At 39.8% G+C, this 17,334-nt stretch overlaps 1 protein-coding gene across 16 annotated transcripts in view; it reads right to left on the minus strand.

Annotated features, from left to right (window-relative positions):
* The window catches only part of CHL1 (cell adhesion molecule L1 like), a 365,024-nt gene that overhangs the window by 118,137 nt on the left and 229,553 nt on the right, over nt 1-17,334 (minus strand). For all 16 annotated transcript variants that reach the window (XM_061618586.1, XM_061618580.1, XM_061618578.1 and 13 more), the window contains one exon: nt 16,729-16,919. In XM_061618586.1, coding sequence (XP_061474570.1) covers nt 16,729-16,919 — 191 coding nt within the window. The remainder of the gene's footprint in view (nt 1-16,728; nt 16,920-17,334) is intronic.

Here is a 17,334-nt window from a genome sequence, read left to right on the forward strand (position 1 = left end):
ACTCAAGATGAGGCCTAACCAGTGCCGAATAGAGGGGGGAAATACTTCTGCTAATGCAGTCCAAAATAGCATTTGCCATTCGTGCATCCACATTGCACTGTTGGTTCATATTTGTCTTGTGTTCAACAACAATCCCAAGATCGTTTTTGCATGTAATATCACTGAGCCAAGTATTCCTCATCTTATAACTGAGCATTTGGTTTCTTTTTCCTAAGGGTAGAACATATCTCTAACCCCTGTTAAATTTCATTCTGTTGTTTTCAGCTCAGTACTCCAGCTATCACGATCACATTGAATTTTGTTTCTGTCTTCCAGGGTATTAGTTGACCCTCCCAAATTTGTATCTTCTGCAAATTTGATAAGCATCCCATGCATCTCCTCATCCATGTCATTAATAAAAAGGGCCCAGGACCGAGCCATGAAGTACCCCGCTTGTGACCTCCCCCCAGTTTGAGAAGGAACCACTGATAAGCACTCTTTGAGTACGCTTCTGTAGCCAATTATGGATCTACCTGATAGATATTCCATCCAGCCCACATTTAGCTAGCTTGTTAATCAGAATATCATGGGGGGACTTCCGGGAAGGGTGACTTAGCCTGTGCCTGCTTTTGAGACGGGCTCCTGCCTCAAAAGAAGCTTATTCAGATATATCAGTCAGTTTTTTCTTTTTTTTTTGACTGATTAAACTTCTCCCGGGTAGGGAGAAACGAAGAGATTAACCTCAAAGCCTATTTTTGTTGGGACGACCAGATCTCATTAATTTATGGGACGAGGTCCAGCCGACGAAGGTGGGACGGATTTTCAACAGCAAGCTCTATCTGTTAAAGCGAACGTTCATCTTATCTTCTAAGAGAGAACGCACTAACAGGCAAGCACCCTTCTTTCTATATTTTTCTTTTACTTGACTTAAATTGTTGCTGTTTAAAAGAGATTTGCCAGATTGATCGGTTTTTGACATCTCACTGGGGAGCCGTAACTTCTCTCTGCTACGCACTAATTAATAGCTTATCTCTGTTTTTGTTGCAAAAAGCTGTCCTGGATTTGCATTCTAAAGATACACACAGAAGAGGGATTTCTATTCCAGATTTTTATTTTGAAAAATATTATACTGTTTTGAGACTACTCTCTTTTTGGTCTATTTTATTTTGACGAATCTGTTTCTTGACGATTGCCATTAATTGCTTCGATCCTGGGAACTGCATTTTGTTTACTTAACTATTGGAGAGATAAGGCTGTCTGCTCTGTTTATACTGTGATGTCACCAAGTTTGGAGTATTAACCCAATTGTTGCTGAAATAAGAAGTGGTTTTCCTATATTTTTCTTTTAAAATGGCAAGTAAGAAAGTGGCTGAGAATCTGGAAATAACTATGTTTCAGAGAATAATGAATGAGATTGAGATAACGAAAATTGAATTGAGTAAAATGAAGCAGGAGATTAAAGATATAAGGGTCCCTGTGAGAGAGGTGACCCTGGAAGGGGTCCCTGTGAGAGAGGAGACCCCGGAGATTGGAATAGGGGTCCCTGTGAGAGAGGAGACCCTGGAGACTGGAATAGGGGTCCCTGTGAGAGAGGAGATCCCGGAGATTGGAACAAACGTGGAACAGGAACAAGATTTGGAGTCTATGGACTTTAGAAATAAAATCTATTGTTTGGAACTCAATGTTATCTCTGAAGAAATTAATGAAGATTCTAGAGATAAAGTTATCAATGGCATGGATTATCTTCTGGACTGGAATGATGTGATGGAGCCCAATATAGAGAAAATCTATGGAATTAATTGCAGCCATGTGACAATGGAAAAACTTTTAAGAGATGACCCAGTGTATTTTGAAAAAAAGAACAGAGATATGATTTTACAGCAGTATTTCAGCAACTTATTCAGAATGGATGGCAAGAAAATATTTGGGATAGAGGTAATTCCCATCAGACTCTTATTATATGACTATGGCTTTGACAGCAAGATTATTATGGAATACTGATAATGGAAGATTGGATATTGAAATTACTGGACTTAACAAGACTACTGAAGATGGAAGATGGAAAATGGAACTAATAGAGATAATAGAACAATAGCTACTGAAATTACTGAACCTAACAGATTCTGATGTGATGGATTAATTGAAATGTTTATTTTGACTATGGTTATGACAATAAGATTATCATAATTAGTAATGAGATGGATTAATCGATATGCTTATCTGGAAAAAAAAATTGATAGATATATTTCTTAAAGAATTGAAACCTCTCTTTGACTTTTTGTGGAAAGAATAAAGTAATGTTTATGAGATTTGATGATTAAGTAAGATAACTACTGGAGGAAAGTGATTTTATAATATGACTTAAGAGACAGGATTGCTATATATTATAGACTTATAACTGATTTGATCTTTGACAAATGGGAAGTCAATATTTTACTCTTTATTTTTTATTTTTGTTTTTTTTTTTTCTTCTTTTCTTTTTTTCTTTTTGTTTAACTATTTTTGATTTTGTTTTTTGTCTTTGAATGTTTTATGATTTTGTCTTGTATGTTTTATGAAAATCTGAATAAAAATTATTGAAAAAAAAAAAATCAGAATATCATGGGGCACTTTGTCAAAAGCTTTGCTGAAGTTGAGATATATTATGTCCACAGCACAGAGCTTGGAAAAGTTACTTTTTAGAACTACAACTCCCATCAGCCTCAGCCAGCATGGCCACTGGATTGGGCTGATGAGAGCTGTAGTTCAAAAAAGTAACTTTTCCAAGCTCTGCCACAGCATTCCCACAGTCTACCAAGGAGGTTACCCGATCAAAAAATGATATAAGATTAGTCTGACAGAATTTGTTCTTGGTAAATCCATATTGGCTTCTAGTAATCACTGCACTGTTTTCAAGGTGCTTACAAACTGACCGCTTTATAATCTGCTCCAGAATTTTCCCAGAGATTGATGTCAGGCTGACTGGTCTGTAGTTCCCAGGTTCCTCCTTTTTGCATAGGGACAACGTTAGCCCTCCTCCAGTCATCTGGCAGTTCACCCATCCTCCATGATTTCGCAAATATAATAGACAGCGGTTCTGAGAGTTTTTTAGCCAGTTCCTTCAATACTCTAGGATGTAGTTCATTGGGCCCTGGAGATTTGAACTCGTTCAAAGGGATTAGGTGTTTGTCTATCAATCTCAAAATGCAATCCTGGCCCTTCAATTTCATATTTTCCAGGAGGGTCATAGACCCTCTTTTGGGAGAAGACTGAGCCAAAGTAGGAATTGAGGACTTCTGCCTTTTCTTTGTCATCTGTTATCATTTTGCCTTCCTCATTGAGTAGCTGTGCCACGATTTCTTTTCTCTGTCTTTTACTATGGATGTACCTGAAGAAAGCTTTTTTGTTGCTTTTGGCATCTCTCGCTAACCCCAGCTCATTCTCAGCTTTAGTCTTCCTAGCACCATCCCTGCAATTCTGTACTACCTGTCTGTACTCTTCCTTTGTGGCCTGTCCTTGCGTCCACTTCCTGTTTGTGTCCTTTTTTGTTTTCAGGTCATCACCAAGTTTTCTGTGAGACCACATTGGCTTCTTCTGCTGTCTTCCCCCTTTTTTCCTTGATGGAATTGTTTGCCATTGTGCCTTTAGAATTTCCTCTTTTAGAAACTCCCACTCATGTTGGACTCCTTTTTTCATTAGTGTCGCTTGCAACAGAACCTTACTTACCATTGTTTTGAGTTTATTAAAATTGGCTTTCCTGAAGTCCAGGGTACATGTATAGCTACTCTCAGCTTTTGCTTCCTATATAATCAAGAACTCTAGTATGGTGTGGTCACTTTCCCCCAGAGTTGCTGTAACTGCCACTTCATCCACCAAGTCCTCTGTTGGTTAGAATCAAGTCGAGGATAGCTGATCCTCTGGTTGCTTCCTCCACTTTCTGTAGAAGAAAGTTATCTCCCACACAAGTCAGGAATTTGTTGGAGGGGAGAATTTGCCTCCCAACAGATATCGAGATAATTGAAGTCCCCCATTACTACTACATCATGCCTCCTTGAAAAATTGGCAATTTGCTTTTCAAAAGTTTCATCCTTGTCTTCTTGTTGACTGGGTGGTCTGTAGGAGATTCCAACCACCATATTCATTTTACTCCTTGCCCCATTTATTTTAATCCAGATACTCTCAGTGGAGCTACCAAGCTTATTCTCCTGTATTTCTGTGCAGCGATATATATTTTTAATATATAGCGTGACTCTGACTGCCTTTTTATTCCTTCTTTTTGAACAAGTTATATACTTCAATTGCTGTAGTCCAATCATGGGAGTCATCCCACCAAGATTCAGTTATACCTATCACATCATATTTACCCTCCTGTATTAATAGTTCAAGTTCATCCTGCTTGTTTCTGGGCATTAGTATATAGACATCAAAGGCCATGTGATTTACAGTCTGGCTTCCTTCCTACATTTTTATGAAGACTATTATTGGCCCCATTAGAGCTGTTCTCTCAGTTGCTGTTACTATAAATAAGCCTTCATCAGTCGTTACCACGAAGCTTATGTCTCCCTCCCCACTAGGATTCAGTTTAAAGCTCTCTTGATGAACTTCTCCATGCTATGGCCAAATAAATTCTTCCCAGTCCTTGTGAGGTGCAACCCACCACTTGCCTGTGGTCACAGAATCCCAATCTCTCGTGTTTGCACCACTTTCATAGCCGGAGTATTTTTATTTCCCTTTCTACTCCTCTTTTAAGTACCGGAAGGATGGATAAGAAAACTATCTGGGCCACAAAACCCTTGACAGTTTCCTTCCCAGAGCTTCAAAGTCTGGTGTGATTTCTTCGTAGCTCTGCTTGGCAGTATCAATTGTTCCCACATGGATGAGAAGAAAGGAATATGTGTCAGTGGGCTTTATGAGCGATGGCAACCCTTCTGTCACATCTCTAATCCATCCTTTGGGGGAAAGCATACCTGGTGAGTCCATGGATATTCTCAGCATACTTGGGTTTCAATCCCATGCAACAGGGAGTCCCACTACTACTACTCTTCTCTTTTTATTATTGTCAGGTGTGGTTTCATTGCCTCTGCTTGACTGAGCTTCAGCCTCTCGCTCACTGTCACATGGGATCTCCTGTGATTCTTTGTCTGCAGGCTGTCCTCCAGTCTCATCCTCAAGTGCCTGAAATCGGTCCCATAGTTCCACCGGTGCAGGGTATCTTCTAGCTCTTCTGCTCCTAACGGTCACTCTTTTCCACAGAGTTTCCTATACTTCTTTCTCTCCACAATAGTCTCCTCTTCTGCATCAACATGCTGTTGTTCTTCCACCTCCTGTAGTTCTCTTTGCTGCTGTTGTTTCAGCATTCTGTCTCTTCGTCTTCTCTTATACCCTTGAGTGTGGCCACCCGCTGCTCCAGGCCTCTCACTTTTTCTTCCAACAGTTTCACCAGCTTGCACTTGTTGCATGTGTATGCCATGTTGTTTTCAGGCAAGAAAAAAAAATAGCTTCTTTGTAAGTAAGATTTTGAATATCCAGTCTGAGAGTCCAATACTGATATTTTCCTGTAATTTCTAACATATAAGAATATTGAATAGTGTGAGCCCAAGCTTTATTTGATCTCTGTGTTTCTTTCCACAAGCTAGACTTGTTTAAACACCTCATTTTTGTAGTAAATATGTGTAGTAAATTCCAAGCTAAAATATTTGAATCTTACCTTGGAATCTGCTCTGGCCTTTTAATGCCTGATTTATTTTGGCCCTAGGAAAGGTTATGAATACGGTAAGCACAGAATTTGAGAAGCAGTCACATAAAGCTGTACAGCTTTATGGTCAATGAAATGGCATGTTCACATATCCAGTCCTACAAGTTTTTTTTCCCCTTCTCCATTTGGCTCTAGGAATGTTTTGATAATTAAAAGGAATAGATTCTCCCAGTTAAGTAGCTCAGCAGTTGGTGCCTTCACCTTCATAATTGGCTTCAATTATGTAGGTACCATATAATTACTGCAGTTTTCTCTTTTATTTCCCAATACTGGAATATGAACATTAAACATTCACACAATTGAGGTGAAGCTACACAAAGCTTTCATTTCTCACTGGAGGTTTTGCATCTTCATTCTCAATAAATATGTGGCTATTTCTGTATTTAAAATCAGTTTTTTAAATTAAAATTTGTATTTCCATTGTGTTGTTGGGACAACTGGGATATATAAATACTCCTTTTGTTTTCCCTATCAGCAGCACCCTTGCTTTCCCTGGGAATCCCATTGTATAGACACTGGATGGCTCAGTGGGCATAATTTATGCTCTGAAGCATTACCCAGTGTGACTTGTTGCTATTTCCACTTTTATGGGGATGGTGAGTTGCCAAGCACCTTGAATCCTCATTGAAAACTGTGGGCAGAATATTGCCAAGTGCCATGCTGTTATCAGGAATGCACACAGCGATCTCTCACTTTCCAGGCTCAGCTCTGATTATGTTTACACACACATCTAATTGATTTATTCAAGCTCTTCTGAAGCAGCACTTATCAAATGTTGCCATGCAGTGTATCATTGTATTGGGATCCAATATTGCCAAAAGGGAAATGGGGAGAAGAGTAGGAACCATCAACAGGTGCTAAGGTTTTCTTGTAATCAATGGAACCAACGTGTGCCAGTAGTATAAAATCAAATAGTCATAATCTTTGAATATGTTTTAATGTAAATGATGCAGGAAGCAATGTATGATCAGTACACTGATGACACACTATTTCTCTGTTACATCTGAGTCAGGTGTGGCAGTGCAAGCTCTGAACTGATGGCCTAGATACATGTGTGTACTGCGTTCAAGTCGATTCCGACTTATGGCGACCCTATGAACAGGGTTTTCATGAGGCTGAGAGGCAGTGACCGGCCCAAGGTCACCCAGTGAGCTTCATGGCTGTGTGGGGATTCAAACCCTGGTCTCCCAGGTCGTAGTCCAGCACCTTAACCACAACACCACACTGGCTCTCGCCTAGATACAGTGATGGACTAGATGAGGGCCAATAAGCTGAAGCTGAATCCTAACAAGATGGAAGTCTTAGGGGGGAAATGTTCCTGGGAATTGGGCAATATATCTGTTTTGCTGAACACCCCAATAGGAAAATTTGCATAGTTTGGAGGTGTTTGTTGACCCATCTCTATCATTAGAATCTCAGGTGCCTGCTGGGGCTGATGGGGGAAAAAAACTGAGCCTGAATCCTGGCAAGACGGAGGTCTGAGAAATTGGTCAATTGCCTGATGTAGATGAGGTTGTTCTTGCCCTGAAGCAGCAAGCACACAGTATGGGGGTGCTTCTGGATCCAGCTTTGCCACTGGAGGCCCAGTTAGCCTCAGTGGCTAGAAGCACCTTTTATCAGCTGCCACTGCTATGACAGCTACAGACATTCTTGGACCAGGAGAGTTTGACCAGAGTAGTTCAGGCATTGGCACCTTCAACTGGATTACTGCAATGCACTCTATGGGAGGCTTTCCTTGCCTAGAAGCTGAAGACAGTGCAGAATGCTTCTGCATGACTGCTGACAGAAGTGAGACCTAGTCAGCATATTGCACCTCTGCTCAGATATCTTCACTGGTTGCTACCGGGCCAAGTTCAAAGTGTTACTATCAGTATATAAAAACTTAACAGCTTGGTACTAGTTTATTTATGAGATCTCCTTACTCCATGTATGCTCAGTCGACTGCAACAGTTCCAAGGCAGGGATAGTCTGGCCACTGTGACTTATGCACTGGTAACCTCACAGTTGGACTACTGGAATGAGTTCTGCTGTAATGTGCTGCATGTGGAACTGCCCTTAAGTCTGATTGGGAACCTATAGCCTAAGCTATGCAGTGGTGTGTTCTACTGCATGCAGATTACACCACTATTAAAGGAGCTGCACAGGCTGTCAATAAGCCATCAGGCCATATTTAAGGTTTTGGTTCTGACCTATAGAACCATAAACAACTTGAGACCAAGTTAAATGCACTAGCTGTACTAATAAAGCTAAATATTTTTATTCTTAATTGTTACTATTAGTAATATTTAGCTTTGGCATGAACAGTAGGTCATACGAATACCAGAATACGTAAAGCAAGGATGAAGAAGACCCAATATCCTGTTTCTTAGCCAATGATAAATGCAGTAACCTTAACAGAGAGAATCTATTATAGGATTGCCAGGTCAGAAGCATCCCAAAGCCTGAGATTTCAGGGGTGGGGCCTTAGTGATGTCATTAAGCATGACACATTAAGCATCAACCACAGTTGCTTGGAGCATACCACTCAAACAAAAAACCATATCCGATTGGAAATTAGGATAGAAATCTTAGCTAAAAGAGGGTGTTCCCAGGCCCAGCTGAAGTGACAGGATCATCCCTTCTCATCTGCTTAGGGACCCTGGGTAGGGAACATTTAATCTAGCCTACTTGCTTCTGGCAAGAAGGGTTTAAGTACCCTCAAGCGAGACCAGTCACCAGAAGGCCATCGCAGGAAGAAGGGAGTCTAGTGTTGTGGAGATGTTAAATGGGAGTACTCAGGAGTAAATATGGATGCCCCTGAAGACTGCAATTCTAAACACACTTACTAAGCCCCATAGAACTCAACAGGACTTACTTCTGAGTAGATATGGTTAGGACTGTCCTGTTGGTAAGGGTTGACTAGGGATCCTCTGCAACAATATCCATATGCAAGTAGGGTTGGCAACCTTTCCTGCCTATCCTGTGGCCTGCTATAAACTCACTTTGACAGCCAACCCAATTCCAGTGAATAATAATTAACAGAGAGGAAACACACATGGTTTGGTCCACATTCACAGGTAGTAGCTTGGGAACAGCAGCAATTGAAGCCACACTTCCCAGTATGTGAATTCTCTTTTACCACTATTGGACAAAAAACAAACCATCAAACAAACAACAAGGTGTATCAGTGGGTTTAAGGAGGTTGAGCTGACCACATGTAACCACTGTTAATGCTTTTATGGATGTAAGGGAGTGAGGTCAGATGCAAATGAAAATGCAAACAGTAAAGAAAAACAAAAGATAGTGATGATTCCCTAAATGCAATACTATACCAACCATAACAAGTTTCCTATGAGTAAGGTAGACAACTCAGCATCCCACAACCAGTCAGGATTCCTAACCAAAAACGAAAACTAAAAAAACCTGGCAGCCAGTCAGCCAAGGTCACATAAATCCCCATGTAGCACAAACTGAACTGGGGGCTGCAGTTAGTGCAGAATGCTGTGGCATGATTGCTGACATGAGTGAGACCCTATCAGCACATAATACCTCTGCATTGGTTGCTGATTTGCTACCAGGCCAAGTTCAAGGTGCGCATTCCATGTTATAGGTGCCACATAGTACTTGATCTGCTCTTGTAAGAAATGGATCCTTTAGTGTGGCAGCACCTACAGTTTGGAACTCCCTGCCTATTGACATTAGCAGGTGCCTTCATTATACTCTTTTCGATACCTGCTAAAAACATTTTTGTTTAGGCAAGCCTACCCAGGCATGTAAAAGCTATTATGCTTTTTATCTGTTTTTCACTCACTGTTGATTTTATAATTTTGAATGTTTGTAAATACCTGTTTTTAACTTTTTGCCAATAATTGTTTTAATTCCTTCTGTAAACTGCTTTGAGATTTTTTACAATAAAGTGGTATATAAATGTTATAAGTACAATACATAAATAAATTTCAGAGTCACTTTAGCCCTTGGGTCTCTTTCCTCTTTTAGGAACAAAGGAATCTGCCTTATACTGACTCAGGCCATTTAGTACTGTCTAGCTCAGTACTGATGAAATGGACTAGCACTGGCTCTTCAGGATCCCATGCAATAGTCTGCTCCAGAGATTGGATTTTGGACCTTTGCATGTACCACTGGGCTACAGCCCTTCCCATTTAAAAATTGTCTTTTAAAATTGCTCTTTTCAATTCACTAATGAATGGACAGCATATCTATAGCAGATCCACACCATGCATTTAAAGCACATTCAACATACATTTGAAGCACATGAATCCCACCACAGAATCTTGGGAACTGTAGTTTGTTAAGGGTGGTGGGAACTATAATTGTGAGGGGAAAACTACACTTTCCAGGATTATTTGGGGGAAGCCATGCACTTTAAATGCGAGTTGGATGTGCTTTAAATGTATTTGGATCTGCATTACTTCATAAACTTTGCCTGCCTATGAATCATTTTTATTATTTTTTAAATGGAAATCAGCTGCAAAGTTATTTGGTGACCATGGGCTACTCACCATCTCTCAGCCTAATCTGCTCCTCAGGGTGAAAAGAATGGAGGAGGACCATGACCACCGGAACCAAGAAGGGCACACTTAAAATGTAGAGGAAATAATAATGTACAACCATAGTGTGAAATCAGATATGTACTGAGACGTAGTATGAAGGAATATTTATATAAGCATGCATGTCAAAGATGTTTATTATTTACACAACCTGTAATAGATATTTATAGTGCAATCTTATGCATGTTTACTCAGAAGCAGGCCCCAATATATTCAAACAGGGAATCGTACACAGGACTGCAACCTCAAATGATAAGAAATTTCACTCACCCAACCCAAAATTCAGAATCATGCCTAAAGTTTATTGTCAAAACTTGTTGGTCATTGCAGAACATTTTTATTTTAAAAAGTATTAGTTTCCTACCAAATAAAACCTTTGGGTGAAGGGCAGGAAATCTAATTCTAATAATAATTCTAAGTAAACCCTGCCTAGTTGCTTTAAAAAAAGGGGGAGGGGGAGAGAAAGATTTACAACACAATCCTTTACTATGTTCACTCAAAAGTCCCATTGATTTACAGCACAAGCCTAACCATGTCTACTCAAAAGTAAGCCCTACTGAATTCAATGGGGTTTACTCCCAGGTAGGTGGGATTAGCATTGCAGCTTTTCTCCCAGAAAAGTGGATAATGGATTAAAATTTCATACTGGAAGATTTTCAAAATAGGCTATGAATTAGAGAAATAAATTGCCCTCTTCAACAGCCCAGTAAAATTTAAGCTTGTTTGACTACTTATAATTAGAAAAGTATAACATATACATTCATTCAACTTCTGATGTGCAGACAAACAGGAAAAGGAAACTGTTTTCAAGATTTGCAATGGGTTCTAGCTATTGCCTGGGGGTCAGCAAATCTCTTGTCAATCACAGCCCTGACTTTACTTATTGGCTAAAAACCTGAAAGCGCAGTGAACAGAAGTTGCAGGGGGGTTATGTTTTAGTGTATATCTCTTGAACAAGACCACCTAGAAACTTATTTTTTTTAAAAAAATGCAAGCTAAGAGTCTGGAGATTAAGATGACTTACCTGGAGACCCAGAGAGGACCTCTAAAATCCCAAATCTCCAGGCAAAAACCAGAGATCTGGCAACCCTAATCGATTCCTTTTAATTATCAAAATGTTCCCAGAAACAAATGAAGGTGAAACTGCTCTGGGACTTTCTAAGTTTCTAAGTAAGCCTGCAGATATAAGCTGGCCTTTGCTGAAGTGAAGCTGAGAACCAAATAACAAATCATGCAGGAGACCTGTGATTGATTGATCTCCCATTTTTGTTTTTAGTGAAATGCAGCTGCAGGGGAGGAGGATGGCAATTTGCAGCAACAAATTTGAAATTCACATGTATCCAAATTTGGCAGTGCAGTTCTCCAACCAAACAGTGTTTACAAAAATGCATATACCAGGGGAAAACATACATATAAAGGAATATATTAGTGAATATATTAGTGAAACTGCACTATATTAGGAGGAATTGCTTGCAAAAATCTGTACATTATTTAAATTGTAGAAATGTGGTTGGTAGGAGACACTTGCACTAAAGAATATTCTGAAGAATTTTCATGAGTATTTTTTTTAATCACAAATTGCTATAAGAATGTGGAGAACTGAATTTAAGATTGGAAAAAAATGAGAAACAGAGAGGACCAAAACTGATAGAACCTTCCACCCGTAGCCTTTATAAGGTGCAAGTAACAGCTGCAAGGATCCCCCCACCACACACACATACAATTCATTATATGTGTACTGTCAATTGCAGTATTTGTATTTGCATTTGTGCACACTTTGAACTGATCTGGGAGGAAGTGTGCGTGTGTGTGTGTAGAATTTGGATGGGGGGATCTGCTTTCACCCCTCATTTTTGTTTTGTTTTTTACTTTTTGTAACATTTTCTACTGAAAACGTTGCTGAATATAGTGTTTAAATAATCAATTATGGTTTTATGTAAAACTATGGAAGGAATATAAAATGAATATCTAGAGGAAAAGAATACTGTATCAAACATCTACCTAAATCAGTTCACTTTCTGCCACTGAGAGAACTCAGTTCTCTTGAGGGTCTTCTGTTTAAAATGGCTTATATATTAATATGCCTGCTGGCCTATTCCCCAGAGAGAATGCATGATCCAAGACAGCTAGCAAGTCCCAGAAAACAACAAATGCTACACAGGAGTGAAATATATGCATGCATACAATCAACCACACTCTTTGTTACTTTGCGAGGTGTTTGGGGGCTGATGTTTGAAATCTATGCCAGGAAATTATTGTTCCAAGTTGATTTCACATACAGAAGACGTATGATTATTTACCCCAGATGTTTACAAACCAGGTCACAATGAGAATCACTAAGGACTCACCTAACTATTTACACAGTCAAGATTCTAACACTGTTATCCCAGTATTGTTATTTATTTATTTATTTATTTATTTTATTTTATTTATATACCGCCCTAAGCCCGAAGGCTCTCTGGGCGGTGTACAAAAAGATAAAAAAACAAGCAATGTATAAATACAATAAATACAATAAATCAAGAAAACAAAACAAACAAACAATAAAAGAACCAAACAACTTCCAAAATACAAATAATGATGAAAATGCTATTAAAACACACACCACACCACACCAGCAGGAAATTCCACAGAGACCACATCTGGACCTTACATTTAAAGAACTATTATACCACTTTAAATGGTCATGGCATTCCCCCAAATAATCCTGGGAACTGTAGTTTGTTAAGAGTGCTGAGAGTTGTTAGGAGACCTTGATTCCCCTCACAGAACAGTAATTCCCCCACTTCCCTGAGAAGAGGGATTGATTGTTAAACCACTCTGGGAATTGCAGCTCTGTGGGAGGAATATTTATTTATTTATTTATTGTATTTATATACCGCCCCATAGCCAAAGCTCTCTGGGCAGTTTACAATAACTAAACACATTAAAAACAAATATACAAATTTAAAAACACATCTCTTAAAAACAATTTAAAACACAAATTAAAACAATTTAAAACACATGCTAAAATGCCTGGGAGAAGAGGAAAGTCTTGACCTGGCGCGGAAATGATAACAGTGTTGGCGCCAGGCACACCTCATCAGAAAGATCATTACATAATTTGGGGGCCACCACTGAGAAGGCCCTCTCCCTTGCACCATTCTACGAGCTTCCCTCGGAGTAGGCACCCAGAGGAGGGCCTTTGATGTTGAGCGTAGTGTATGGGTGGGTTCGTATCGGGAGAGGCGTTCCATCAGGTATTGTGGTCCCAAGTTGTGTAAGGCTTTATAGGTTAAAACCAGCACCTTGAATTGAGCTCGGAAACATACAGGCAGGGGCTTTCTTAACTAACTCCATCTCCCATGATTCTTTGGAGGAAGCCATGACTGTTAAAGTGGTATAATAGTCCTTAAAATGTAAGATGCATATGTGGCCAGAAAGGTCCATAACCTTTTCTTGTTGTCTTCTGTTATTCACAGGTCACTCTGTCTTTCTGTGGAACTATGAACTTGTTAAAGACACAGATTCTTCTGTAGGTTCCATGATCACTTATTGTTGACTCAAAGACAAGTGTATTAAGAAACCCAGACTTGACAGAGTTATCTCTGTAACTTCAGGCTCTTACTCACCCCTTGAAAGTATGAACATAACAGAAGTTATAATAAATGTAGTTTGTGACTCTCAGACAGTATTCCCAATTTGGAGCCTTTGAAATGTTTAGACTATAACTCCTATCAGCCCCAGTTAGCATGGACAATGGTCAGGGCTGATGGGAATTGTAGTCCAAAATGTCTGGGAGGCATCAGGTTTGGAAACATTGCCCTAATTCATATATAACCTATTACTGTTCTCAATGGATAGCTGGGGAGACAAGACCGATGACAGAACCCCAGGTAATGTCATCAGAGCTACATCTCTGAATGTGGGCTGCCAACAAATCCTAAAGTAAAGCAACAGGTGAGAAGTGGTGGGGAAAGATGGTGAATCTTTCTCCAAAACTGCTTTTCTCCTTACTTTTTTCCAAGACAAGAAATTATTCTGGCTGAGCTATGGGAAGCTACTGTTCAGTGCCATTGGAATTGTCTGTTCTGTCCCTCAGGGCTCCATCTTGTCTCCTATTCTATTTAACATCTATATGAAGTCACGGGGAGCTGTCATCAGGAGACTGGAATGAGATGTCACCAATATGCAGATGACACCCAGCTCAATCTGTCTGTTCCATCTGAACTGGGAGAGCAGTTGAAGTGTTAGATCAGTGCTTGGAGGCCGTGATGGGCTGGATGTGGGCCAGTAAATTGAGGCTGAATCCAGATGACAGAGAAGTTACGTGCCCCACATCTGAGATCAGGAGATGGGGAGATGGCTTGTCCTGGAGCAGAATGGACTCCCCTAGAAGGATCAGTTCCATAACTTGGGAGTTCTCCTGGATTCAACCTTGTTGCTGGAAGCTCAAGGTGGCCTCAGTGGCTAGGAATGCCTTTTTCCAGCTATGGCTGGTTCTCTAGATATGGTCCTTTTGGACAGAGATGACTTGGCCACTGTACTCCATGCTCGGGTTAATTTCCAGATTGGATTGTTGCAATGGACTCTATGCAGGCCTACCCTTGAAGACAACTCAGAAACTTCAGTTGGTCTAAAATGCAGCAGCCAGATAATTGGCCGGGGTTCCATTTGGATCACATATAACCCCTGTTTTAAAACAGCTGTGTTGGTTGCCAGTTCATTGCCAACCCCAATTTAAAGTGTTCATCCTAGGGTTTAAATCCCTAAATGACTTCAGCCCCAAATATCTGAAACACTGCCTTCTTCCCTACAGGTCCTCTCAGGGGTTGAGATTAGCAGAAGGGGCCTTCTTGATCATTCCACCACCTTCAGAAGTTTTGGGGGGTGGCCCAGGACACAGCATTCTCTGTGGCAGCCCCAAAATTGTGGAATTTCCTCCCCATGGAGGTGTTTCTGGCACCTTCATTATACAGCTTTCATCCTATGCTGTAGGTGCACCTTTTCATCCTGGCCTTTGACATTTAGGATATATATTTTTAGGACCCTCTCTAGTTGTGAGCTTACTTTGTTTTGAACTGTTTTTAATATTGTATTTTATATTGTTGTGACTCACCTTGGGACCTTTTGGTAATGATGATGATGATTATAATGATAATGATTGTGATGATGTTAATGATAATGATACTACTATTACTACTACTACTTTTCTCCTTGTCCACGACTTGATCCCCAGGCCTATAATAATAATAATAATAATAATAATAATAATAATAATAATAATAATAATAATAGGCCTAGGAATCAAGTTGTGGACAAGGAGAAGAGTTAAGCAGCTTCTTCTTGCTTTTTGCTGGAAATTGCTCTCGGCTCACTTTACTGCTGCTTGTTGGTGCCCTGCATTCAAAGATCTGCTCCTGTCAGATATCAGTTCTGAGAATATACCCAAAAATGGAGCTATGCAGTAGAGGTAGCATTTGAACCCAACGACAAAGATATTACCTTAAGTGTAGTGAGATTTTAATTTCCTGACACCTCCAATGAAAGGATCTCAGGTAGTAGGATTAGAAAAGGACACTGCTTGAGAATTTCAAGACTTATGGTAAACACAACGTAGGAAGCTGCCTTATACTGAGTCAAAACATTAGTCTATCTAGCTCAGTATTGCCCACACTAACTGGCATCAGTTCTCCAGGGTTTCAAAGAGGTGACATTCCCAGCCCTAGCTGGAGATGCTTTGCCGCCAAACTATTGGGCCTTCCCTAATGAACATGCTTAAAATGACTAGTGTTGTCACACAATACAAGGATGTCCTTAATATACTTTGTCCTCAAGATCAAATTTCTCACATTTCTGTTTAACTAATCACATTGATCCTCAAAACATTCCTTAAGACCATGGGTTTGATTTATTGTGCTCCTAAAAAGAAACCAGAGAAATAAAGACCATGCAAATAAAAACATAGCTGGCCTCCCCCATATCTTGTACAATGTATTATCCATCTATTGTACATTACAAACCTCATAGGGCAGTGTCTTCACCTCTCTCTTTTACTAGCTAGCTAGCTAGCTAGCTAATGAATCTGGGCAAGGAAAAAAACAACATAACCTCTTCTTGCTTGTCTTTATTGCCAGACCAATATTGTTTTGTGCTGGTACAGCGAATGTGCAGCGATGGTAAACCAAGTTCCATATGAAGTGTTCTCAAATACTCCTTGGAGAAAGCGGTTGAATAGAGTGAAATCCAGAAGGGGTACTCAAAGCTCAACAAGAGTATGGGGAGCCCTTAAGAAAAGTGCACAATTTCTCCAAAAGAAAGCAATTGTGACTTTGAACTCCTCAGAGCTCCTGGGCAGTGTTCCTGTTAATCCTAGATAATTCTATGGGCCATTAGTAAAAGCAAACACTACACCAAAAAGTATATTATGCCCAAATTGTATTTTTATTCTTTCGGGTATGCATCAAATTAGCACAAATAAAAGCTCACCTGGAACTACGAGTGCTATCTCCTCTGACATAGCAGTTCCTAGCTCGTTGGAAGCATTGCAGCGATATCTTCCTTGGAACATGGATATATTCCCACGATTTCTAACAACAAACGTTCCTGAATTGTTGGACATAAGTATCCTTGGATCACCTCTCAGATCAAATAGTTTCCCATCCTTTTTCCAAGTAAAGCTGAAACGACAACAGTATACCATGAAGAACTTCGACACAATGTACTAATATATCAACTGAAGTGAAGATTCAAGCAGTAGCAGAAATGTGTGTTTTATCAATAAATTATTTAAAACATTTATATTCCACTTTTCTTTAATTGGGCTCAAGGCAGCTCTATATTAATCAACTAGAACTAAGAATTTCTCTTTGTTCCTAGATATGTTTCACATAATTCACTTTGACTAAGATAGCAATCGAAATGTAAGGATAGTTTATGCATCCTGCACTGTACATACTACTAAAGACTGGTTTATTTATTAATTTATTATTTTATTTATATCCCACCCTTCCTTCCAGCAGGAGTCCAGGGCGGCAAGACATTCATTAGTGCAACGAATGTCTGAATACATTTCCAAAGGGGTGGGGATACAAA

The sequence above is a fragment of the Rhineura floridana genome, chromosome 3 (genome assembly GCF_030035675.1).
Source record: "Rhineura floridana isolate rRhiFlo1 chromosome 3, rRhiFlo1.hap2, whole genome shotgun sequence".
NCBI lineage: Eukaryota > Metazoa > Chordata > Lepidosauria > Squamata > Rhineuridae > Rhineura > Rhineura floridana.